Below are 11596 nucleotides of genomic sequence, written 5' to 3'. Positions count from 1 at the left end.
AAAAAAAAAAAAAAAAAAAAACTCCATCCGCACTTATAAACAAATATGAATGCGATCTTGCATCATAACGATTGACCAATTAAAAGGTCTGACGTGATGACTATACCAATTTAATCCGTATGGACACAGAGAGAGACATAAACTTTTTATCAATGATCGTGCGTCTGACATTTAGTCCACAATATAAATTCCAACTATGAGAGCTCACGTCATAGATGCACAAATCCGGAAGAATAAAATATGTATTTACAAAACTAAATCAGAGTAAAATACCAATAAAAATCCATTTTAGAGTAGTACCAAATACAAATATGGGTGATAGTGATACTACTGATTAAGCTATGTTACTAATAGCTTTTTCATTATTTGCCTTAGAAAAATAAATATTCGTTACTATATCCAGGAGGAGATTACAAACCCTTCACTGTCAATGTTTATTCTTTAATTATCTATTACCAACGAGATTACTTTAGAAACCCAAGCGTAAGAGGAGCATATTGGGTTGTAGAGGATTTTACTTAGTCTTGAGAGATGGTATCTATCACTCAGATGTTTGCCTTCACGTTAAGACAAGTTGCTAGTTTCTGTCCCAGAGATTTGTCTGCCTGAGTCCAATAAGAGACCCAAATGCTACGGATTTCATGTGTGACACGAGGCTCCGAGAGTGCTTCAAGAAAACGCTTCACGAACCGCTCTTGCCTATTGTCACCAGACAGATGACGATAAGAGGTTATGAACTTGTGAGATTGTGGATTTTTTGCAAAGAGGTTTCTGAGTTTTTACCTGTCTGAATCCCAGGACCGGTATCTCTCTCCTGGCTGCTGGAAGTTATTCTCCTTCCCAATGATGGACTGAGAGAGATATCAAGAAGTCAGGTCAAAAATATTCAAGTTTCACAAATGTTAAAACACTTGAGATCAATGTTAAAACATGGAGAGGAATCTAACCTTCTCACGGTTTCCAGAGCAGGTAATAGGAGTTGTAGGGTATTTTTCGGCATGTCGAACTGGATCCATCCTTGAAGGGAAGTAATTGACCTGGAAAGTAACAGACTCAATTCAGAAAATGCTAAAATGATATGTAAAATTTTAAGTAACTGAAACTTTCGAGAACCGAGAGAGATGATGATTACCTCTTCATCCCTGTGCATGAAGTTCATAATACCATCATGGTGATTGTTGTGGTGAGCAGATTTAGGGGCATTGACCGGTAGTTGCAGATAGTTTGGTCCAAGACGGTATCTCTGACTATCAGCGTAGGAGAAGATCCTGGTCTGGAGTAGTTTATCATCTGAGTAGTGGATGCCTGGAACAGCAAGAGCAGGACAGAAAGCAATCTGTTCGTTCTCATTAAAGAAGTTGTCGATGTTTTTGTTCAAGACCAAGCGTCCAACAGGTTGTAGAGGCAAGATATCTTCAGGCCAGATCTTTGTGACATCAAGAGGATCAAAATCGTATTGGTCTTCAGTGGCAGGATCCATCACTTGAACAAAGAGATTCCACTGTGGGAAATTCCCGGCTGCGATCGAGTCATGGAGATCTTTAGTGGCATGGCTGTGATTGGAACCTCCAACTTTGATAGCTTCCTCATCCAACAAGCATTTGACTCCACAAGTAGGCTTCCAGTGGAATTTCACATAGTGAGCTTTACCAGCTTTGCTGATTAGCAAGTAAGTGTTGACCCCAGCGCCTTCCATGTGCCTGTAGTCCTGAGGGATACCGAGGTCATCAAAGAGGAACGAAAACATGTGCAAACTCTCTGGGTGGTGGGAGAAAAAGTCCAGGATCCTCCAGTTCTCCTGAATGTGGGTTTTGGGATTCGGTTTCAGTGCATGGACCATGTCAGGGAACTTCATTCCATCACGGATGAAGAACACAGGGAAGTTGTTCCCAACAAGATCAAAGTTCCCCTGAGTTTTGCAAACAGAGGAATCAGTAGAGTAGAGTAAAGTATGATTCCCAATGAATCAAATAGAGAGATAGAGAGACAATGAAAGGATCAGAAAGGAAAGCTAACCTCTCTGGTGTAAAACTTAACAGCAAAGCCACGAGGATCTCTAAGAGTCTCAGGGCTGCCACGCTCATGGATGACAGTAGAGAAACGAACGATAACAGGAGTCTGAACACCAGGTCCACGAAGAAAATCAGCACAAGTAAGTTGTGAAATGTCATGAGTGACTTCAAAGAAACCCTTAGCACTGGCACCCCTGGCATGAACAACCCTCTCAGGAATCCGCTCCCTGTCAAAGTTGGCGAGTTTCTCAAGTAGATGATAGTCCTCCAGAAGAATTGGACCTGACAGTAAAATAAAACCATATTGCTTCACCATTTATATAACATTGGAAGAAGTATTTGGGCATAAAGTCTGAAGGAAGAAAGCTAGTTTACGCAAGTCCACGAAATTAGTGACATTTCTCATCTAAACAACCCACCGGTTCAACCTATTATAATTGTGTTGTCTGTATTCGAGAGTTTAAGAAAAAAAGTAACAGAGACAGACCTCTGGTTCCGACAGTCAAAGAGGAGTTGTTGTTAAACACAGGGGCACCCGAGTTTGTAGTGAAGAAAGGGGAATCATGAGCGCTTGAAGGAATAACCTGCACACCCAAACAATAAATTTCAAAAGAACCAAAAAAATGATGCAACATATTATGATACTAGATAGGTAACGGTATCACTAACTAAGTATGATGGAATATAACCAGATTCAACACCAACACTTCAAACACAAACTCGCGAAAAATAAGAAGCAACGTTAGCATTTCCGAACTGATACATATGATATTCACAATTTAAACACAAGTGATAAAACAACCAACAGAGAAATGAAACCTTATTAAAACGAGGATATTGAGACAGATCACCTCAGCCAGATAAACAAACAATCAAAAGAACCAAAAACATCAATAGTATATTTGTTTTTTAGTATAATCTTCAACGCATGCAAATCCCAAACTCGATCTTATGCATAATTTGATTAATCAATAAATAAATCTGATTTAAAAACGCCCCACAAAAAAAATAACCCTAGAACAAATCACCTCAATTTTGCTTCATTTTTTAACCTCGGATCATGTTACAGCAAAAAAAAAAAAGAACCAAACCAACACTATCAAACTGATTTCGATTTACAGAGATTATAACTGAAGCTACACCAAATCTAATCGAAAACGAAACGGGCTCAATCGATCAAGTAAATTACAAACAAATTCACAGATAACAGTAAGAAAGAGAGCCTAAGAGAATCGATCGATCGATGTACCCCCCCCCCCCCNNNNCCCTACCTTGTAAGGATCCATGATGTTTGATCCGGAATTTGTTAGTTTGCGATTGATTTTTAAGGTGAGAGAGACTGTTCGTAAATCGGCGTGTGTGTTCCGCACCGCACTGTTGTCGTCTTTTATAGCAGCAGATAAAGGATAAAAATACAATCTTTATTATTTATTTTTAGCTCAACTCACCGCAAGACAATGAGGAGACAATAATAAAACGCTTGGTGATCAATTCATTATCCAAATACTCCGTATGATGATTACAAACGTCAAACTAATATACTATTACGTGTGGATGTTATCGTCTTTGATTTCCCTGGATACTCTTACCATAAATAGACATATGTCTAATTCAGGACTCTCCTTTCATATAATTAATTATACAAGTCCCATTTATTTATTTTTTCTCACTAGTTGAATTAAATAATATATGTGGATGGACCAACATGAGATTACTGCTTCAAGAAAACATTGATTTATTTATCATATCAAGAGATTACAAAGACAGTGACAGTATAAGAAAACGAAGAAGAGACATGGGTTTAAAGGAGATTACAAAGCATGCAGCATATTATATATTGACATGAAACAACAACACAGGTGCGATTTATCTTTTTTAGGGATTTAAACGACCAAGCGATGATGGATCTATGAGATTGTGCGTAGTACCTCACGGAGAGACTTAACATATCTGGGGAGATTGATTGCCTCTCTAGATGCTTGGCCTCACGTTCAGACGGCTTGCTAGTTTCTGTCCAAGAGATCGATCAGCCTGAAAGAAATAGATATTAGGATTGTTAGTTTTGCTCAAAATGAGGATAAAGAAAGCAGAGATTTCACTGAGTTTTTGTTCTGACCTGAGACCAGTAAGAGATCCAGATGCTGCGGATCTCGTGGGTGAGACGTGGCTCCGACAGAATCTCAACCCATCTCTTAACAAACCGGTCCTGCCTGTCTGGTGCCCAGGATCTATACCTGTCTCCAGGCTGTTTGAAGTTGTTCTCTTTCTTGATGATGCACTGCAAGCATTAGCAAGTTTAAGGTTCTCTGTTAGCAGACAGTTTCCAAAATATTGACTCGAGGTTTCAAAGATTTAAAGGAAGCATGACAAGAATATGACCTTTGTTCGGATTCCAGTGTAGGATTTTGTAGGGATGGGAACTTTCTCGGCGCAGCGGACAGGGTCAAACTTTGAGGGGTAGTAATTGATCTGTAAATGCAAACATTCGATTAACTTCCAATTCCAAAATCTTAAAAGAGAATAACAATTGTAGCTCAAGTGGTACCAAGACTTTACCTCCTCATCTCTATGCATGAAGTTCATAAAACCTTCATGGTGATTGTTGTGGTGAGCACATTTGGGAGCATTGACCGGTAGCTGCAGATAATTCGGTCCAAGACGATGTCTCTGAGTGTCACCGTAAGCAAAGATTCTACACTGGAGCAGCTTGTCGTCTGAGTAGTAGATACCAGGAACCACAAGTCCGGGGTTAAAAGCGAGCTGCTCAGTTTCATTGAAGAAGTTGTCAATGGTCCTGTTAAGAACCAAACGACCAACAGGTTGCAGAGGCAAGATATCCTCAGGCCAGATCTTGGTCACATCAAGCGGGTCAAAATCAAACTTATCCTCATCCGCAGGATCCATGGTCTGGATGAAAAGTTTCCACTCAGGGTAGTTACCAGATGAAATGGCATCGTGAAGATCCTTGGTGGCGTGGCTGTGATTGGCTCCTCCAACAACCTTGGCCTCTTCGTCAGTCAGATTCTTGATACCACAAGTTGGTTTCCAGTGGAACTTGACAAAGAGAACTTTTCCAGATTTGGCAACAAGAGTGTAGGTGTGGACACCGAAACCTTCCATGTGCCTGTAATCTTGTGGGATACCAACATCATCAAACATCCAGCACCATGTGAGCAAACTCTCTGGCAAGTGGGACATGTAGTCCAAAATCCTCCAGTACTCTTGGATGTTAGTTTTCGGGTTTGGTTTCAGGGCATGGACAACATCCGGGAACTGAATCCCATCACGGATGAAGAACACAGGAGTGTTGTTCCCAACAAGATCAAAGTTCCCCTGAGTTTTATAAAAACACATAATGATTCTATCTAAAGAAGCTCTTTATAAAGACAAATCAAAAATGAGAAATCTTTAAAGGTAATAATACCTCTCTGGTGTAAAACTTGACAGCAAAACCACGAATATCCCTCATGGATTCAGGACTGGCACGCTCGTGGACAACAGTGGAGAAACGGACAATAACTGGAGTTTGAACACCAGGGGCTCTGAGGAAATCAGCGCAAGTGAGGTTTGAAATGTCATGGGTAACCTCAAAGAAACCTTTAGCACTGATTCCTCTAGCATGAACCACTCTCTCAGGGATCCTCTCTCTGGTGAAATTAGCAACCTTCTCGATCAAATGGTAGTCCTCAAGAAGAACAGGACCTGTACATCACACTCCATTAAACAAGATGCTCCTAACTCAAAGACTCTTTTTTTTTTCTCAGTTTTTACTCTCTTTCATAACTCCAGCAAGTATTATAATAGGGTTTTTACAGTTTCGATTCATATTGCTAGAGTATTCGAATTTCAGATTACAATATACAGTACCTCTTTCTCCGATGGTGAGGGAAGAGATGTTGTTGGAGATTGGAGCACCGCCGTTTGAGGTGTAGAACGAGGTGTTGTAAGCGCTCGAAGGACGATACTGCAAACACCATACATGATTCGATCGATTTATCAGCAAAATTCCAGGCGAAACACAACAATCGAATTGGATTCGACAAGAACACTCCACGAAATTTTTATTACAACAGATCTAATCTAACTATGAAAAAACCCCTAAAATTTTTATGACGCTAACCGAACAAATTAAAACCCGGTTTACTGGTCGGATCCGGGTCTCCGGTGCTTCATTCGGGCGCGTAAATTGACAAAGAAGGTTTTTTGTTTAATATACTTGGTGACGAAAACAGTAACATGTCGGAGATANGGTTTTTTTTTTTTTTTTTTTGTCAATAAGATAAAGGGTTTGTAGATAAATTTTATTTAATGTTTTTGGTGACTTCCGTAGTTTACTCAAGTCTTGTTCGATGGATCATGGATCATGGATCATGGATCTAATCCAAATCCAAAAAANAAAAAAAAAAAAAAAAAAATCGAGACAATTTTGTTTTTTTCGTCGGTGAGACAATTTTTTGTATGAAAAAAAAAACAATACCTAGGTCCTAGATTGGTTTGATCGACCGAAAATGAATGATTAACCGAGAGTGTTAGGAAAAAGATAATTAATCATATGTTTAGGACAATAGGACTCTAATAGAATTGATTATTTAAATTTTGATTAATCAAACGTGTAGATTTGATTACTACTCAGGTGTGTAGATCTGAAAAAATATTTAGTTGATTAATTAGTTTATCTAAGTTGGCTAATATCACTTAAAATAATATACGGTTTACACAAATTGATTAATCATTTGAACGTCCGATGTCTAAGAACACATGTGTGTTATAGAAAGACGCACGAAAAAGAAAGAAACTTCTACTTTAAAGAAAAAAAAACAACAAAAACCACATGTGGCGTGTCTTCCTCATGCAGTGGCTTATAGATCAAAAACGTTTTAAAGATAGCTAGCTAGCCAGCCAAACAAAAAAAATCAACATCACTAACTTAGGAGTTCAAGCGATCATAGAACTCATGAGCAAATCTTTCAGAGAAAAAAGTATTTTTAACACTAAGATTAAATAGCATGATCAATCCAAGTTAAAAACAGTTTTTTTGATAAATGAGCATAGTTGAACATAACCAATCTAAGATATATATACACACACACACAAAGAAAGAGAAGAAAGTAAAGAAGAATATGAAGATACCTTGTAAGGATCCATGGTGATGAAGACGCTTTGGTGATCCTCCTTGGTTTAGTGAGAGTGTTGAGAACCTCTGTGAAAGTATATATAGTGAAACAGCGTGTGCTTTGCACAATAATAATGGCTTCCCGCAGTACCAAGGGTACTTTTGTCCTTTTAATATCAATTTATCTATACAGTAAAAATGGGCCATCGTGTTTACTTTTCCTCTCGTGATAAAACAAAACAACAATAATAATGCCCCCACTTAGATATTTTTCTTTTTCCGTTTTTTGGCGCCAACTATACCAAACGAAAAAAAAAAAAAGGAAATGGTTCGGTGAATATTAATAATAGTATTGGGCGTCCAGATATCGGATCGGATCGGATTTGGTTCGAATTTTTCAGATTTCGGATTATTTGGATATTGACTCTAACATTCAAATTAAATTCGGATCAGTTTCGATTCGAATAATTCGGATTTCGGATCGGTTCGGATATGATTATTGATAACCAAAATTAAACCAAAAGTTATTGGACAATGTTTTATTCGAATATTTTTTAATTTTATTGTACCCAAATAACCATACAAATGGAATACTAAAAAAAAAAAAAAAATTAAGTATATGACAAGGTTCCCATAGAACCATACAAATATATAAAAAATATGAGATATATATATCGGAATATCAAACTATTTCTTATATGTTCAGATATATTCGGATATCTACTGGATATCGATTCACATCGGATAATATCCGATATCTAAAATAATGGAAGCCAAGAACCGATCAGTTATTTTCTTAATATCAGTTCGATTTTAATCCATTTATTTCGGTTTGGATACGGCTCGGATTTTCGCATTCGAAATTTATGGCCAGGCCTAATTAATAATGGCTGATCCCGACAAGTCAGCATTGCTCGTTGTTGTTGTTCTGTTCTTCTCAAGAGAGAAAAAGATACAATATCTTTTTAATAACAATTATTGCCAGTGATAGCAAAAAAAAAAAAAAAAACATCGTCAATCTAAAAACACCACTGTAATAAAATATTTGCTCTAAAAAAGTATATAAAATCAGATTCATATTCGGGTTTCCAGAAGTATATAAAATCTCTTGATTTCACATAGTAAATTGAAACTAGTTTAAACCGAACCCAAAGTCCGTTCAATTTCCACTTTGTTTATTTCCCGATTTGGATCTTACGATATAAGTTGATCTATAGAAAAGTCTCCTGATGATATACATGCATGTTTGATCTTATCGTATAGAAACTCGTGTCAGACACAAGTTGGAACTTGGGAACTGTAGATCTGAGGTTTCTTCGAACGTTATAATTTATGTTTTTTTCGCAAGTATATAGTTTCCAATTTTATTAACATGTGTTACAGGTTACAGCAGAGGCTATATTTATTTGTAATTACAAAAATGCGTAAAACATGAACCTAATTATATGATCCGAGAATATAAACAGTTTGGAGTTGTTGAGAATAAATTTTTACCGGAGCTAATTTACTTAACGGGTGTTATAAATTTTAGCCTTATCCGATTTAAGTTTACGTACGGCTTTAAAGTTTAAAATAGATAAACATTTATAAAACTATTTAATGAATTATTTATAGACGAAAATAAAATTTTAAATTATGGGTTGAATTTTAAAATTAAATCTTTATAACAAATACAAGAAAAGAAAGAAAGATGGTGAATTGACATTATTGAGTGGGTATGGTGGGCAGTCGATGTGGTGGGATCATATGGCGATAATTAACACGTTACTTCGATGATGAACTGATCCACATTTTTTGATTGAGGGGATTACTTGGGTCCATTTAGTTTGAACAAGTTGCTCTTGTAACTTAGTTTGATATTATCACGACGACTAGGTACAACAATATCCACAGTAACATACTATTCTCAAAAACTCGCAATCATTAGAAGACAATCTTCATCTATCTCGTCTAACAAATTAATTTCGTATTATTATTTATAAATTTTTAAGACTGATCGTCTTTTCTTCTTCTTTTTGTCAACATATTGACTAATCGCTTTATCCGGTTAAAACTCAAATTTTACTTGTTTTTATTTTTGGTTTTCAAAAGTTTTTCTGTCAGCAACTTGTTTTTATTTATATCATTAATAATCCAGGTTTATTGAACGGCATGCTGATTACTGAAATGTATGTTTAGATTATTTGTGTTACAATGTATCCACATGGACCGTGGACCACATAACCAAATGTGGTCTTACTGTCACTTGTTAAAACGTGTTGTTTTAAAGTTGTTGGATCCAAGTTCCATTTTAACTATGTGTTTGATAAAGAGGTAATTTTAAAAAATTATAGAATGGATATACGTACGTGTTATTAAGTGTTGAGATAACTACATATTAGAGAATATATATGTTATCAAAAGTTAATCATAAACCTAACTACATATTAATCTATAATTGACCCCCAAAAAATGAAGTTTGTAGGCTTGTAGCTATCTAAAAATATCATATAGTCAGTCCCTTATCAGATAAAGTTGTAGAAATCTACTTACCCCACACAGTCAAGTCTCTTCGTTTGGTGACGAGAAAAAGTCAATAATGCCAGCAACATAGACGAAGTAGTAGCCTAGCTAAATTGTAACTAATGTAATCATATGATTAAATTGGTATAGTCGTGTAATAATATTCGCAAGATTCGTCATGGTGCATGCGAACAGTGCCGGCGATGACCCAGTGCACAAAGTGCATTTGCACCATGTCACAATATTTTGAAAAAAATTATAAGGTTTTTAGGCTCTTCAATATTTCATATTTTGACAAAAAAACCCCAAAATATTGAAAATCTAAAAATAAGACCTGTAAATTAGGAGAAAAAAAAAAATTTGGCACAAGGTGCAAGAAAAGTTTGAGCCGGCCCTGCATGCGAACAACAGTTAATTGTCAGTTGTCTTGTAGCGAAGAATTCAGCGTTTATAAGCCTTCGATACTCGGGTATATCCGATATTTAACGACCAAATTTCTTCATTAGTTATAAACCAAAATTTCTTAACTAGTTCAATGATCTGGTTTCAAATATTGTTTTCGAGATGAAGTTTGAGTCATTCTTCCCAAATTCGAATCCCCTATTTGGAAAATAGTATCGAATGGATACATACTACTAATATACTATCAATACTAGTCGCAAACCGAAAGAATTCATGAATCAATGAAGAAGATGACCTGACTTTTTACTTTTTATTAACAAGAAAAAACTAAGACTAATATTTATTATATTAAAAAAAAGGATTTAAGATTTACCTAGTTTAAGATACTGCAGGATATCCAAGTATCTAACATGGTCGAATTGTGATCAGTGCACGAATATATATATATATATTTTTTTTAATTGGATTTTTCCTTTGAAGACTACTACTGCATGTTACATTTTGTCACAAACGATTATATGCTTATTGCATAATGCTATGATCTGGCATGTATTTACTCAGTTACGTATATCTTATAGTAATATAGTACTAACATATAGCTAAAAAAGCATAGGTCCATGCGAAAAACTACTTCTTGATACGAATAAATATTTCTTGATGTGTATAAAACACTATAACGCAACATTCTAAAAAATAGTTATTTTTGGTAAAGAATTTTAGCTTGGTATAATCAATCATGTATCTGTACGTCACTTTAAAACACCGTAAATTTCCGTTTATGCATTTTTAAAACTAAAAAGTTAAGTAGCTAGATAGATAATGAACGTTGACGATGATGTTTAAGTAAGCAAATTACTTGACAAGCCTAAATTCTTAGATCATAAACGAAGGCAACTCAACTGGGGACCCAACTTGCAGGGATATGGCCACGTCCAAATCTTACCATTGCTTAGTTAACTTTTTTGGTGTTAAGCCCAACCAATGAAAAGTCGTTTTGGTGGTTCAACACGACAAAATACAGGATTACACCTTATCCTTTCGTGTTTCTTTCTTTTCTTCTGAAAATTTTGTCAATGGAATTGAAAAATCAAAAGGAATTAAAGACAAATAATTTTGGCAAGCGAATCTTTACGTACCCCCCGTTTTCTACTCAGATGGGGACCTTACTAAAAGTATATAACTTACTACTATTATGATAGCTTTAAGTTCATTTTCATCGTTTTTAGTTATTCTATAGGGGCATTTTCAAAAATGCCCCTTTTTCCATATCTCTTTTTAAAAATACCCCTTCATGTTGATCATTTTTAAAACTACCCCTCTTTATATACAAAATGACCAAATTACCCTTTTTGAGTGACAGCAAGAATGTACAGTCATCAAAATCGAAAATATTTTCCCGCCAAAAAAATTTCCCGCCAAAATTTTTTTTCCCGCTAAAATCGAAAATTTTTCCGGAAAAAATTATTTTTCCCCGCCAAAATAAAAATTTCCCCGCCAAAATCGAAAAATTTTCCCGCCAAAAAATTGAAATTTATACCTTTTAAAAACCTTGTAAACGCTTTTAAAA

General features: G+C 35.8%; 2 protein-coding genes across 2 annotated transcripts; both read right to left on the bottom strand.

Annotated features, from left to right (window-relative positions):
* On the bottom strand, positions 260-3479 carry LOC104756417 (catalase-1). The gene is made up of 7 exons (XM_010479006.2): positions 3284-3479; positions 2500-2596; positions 2017-2294; positions 1133-1909; positions 948-1037; positions 784-851; positions 260-699 (listed from the first exon to the last, which is right to left on the bottom strand). The coding sequence occupies exons 1-7, from the start codon at positions 3296-3298 to the stop codon at positions 546-548; spliced, it is 1479 nt and encodes a 492-aa protein (XP_010477308.1). The 5' UTR covers positions 3299-3479; the 3' UTR covers positions 260-545.
* LOC104756416 (catalase-3) lies at positions 3724-7257 on the bottom strand. Its single transcript, XM_010479005.2, has 7 exons — positions 7143-7257; positions 5880-5976; positions 5437-5714; positions 4569-5345; positions 4392-4481; positions 4129-4290; positions 3724-4043 (listed from the first exon to the last, which is right to left on the bottom strand). The coding sequence occupies exons 1-7, from the start codon at positions 7155-7157 to the stop codon at positions 3984-3986; spliced, it is 1479 nt and encodes a 492-aa protein (XP_010477307.1). The 5' UTR covers positions 7158-7257; the 3' UTR covers positions 3724-3983.

This window comes from Camelina sativa, chromosome 17, assembly GCF_000633955.1.
Source record: "Camelina sativa cultivar DH55 chromosome 17, Cs, whole genome shotgun sequence".
Classification (NCBI taxonomy): Eukaryota; Viridiplantae; Streptophyta; class Magnoliopsida; order Brassicales; family Brassicaceae; genus Camelina; species Camelina sativa.
Note: the sequence above shows the minus strand (reverse complement) of the source record. Positions and strands in the feature narration are given on the sequence as shown.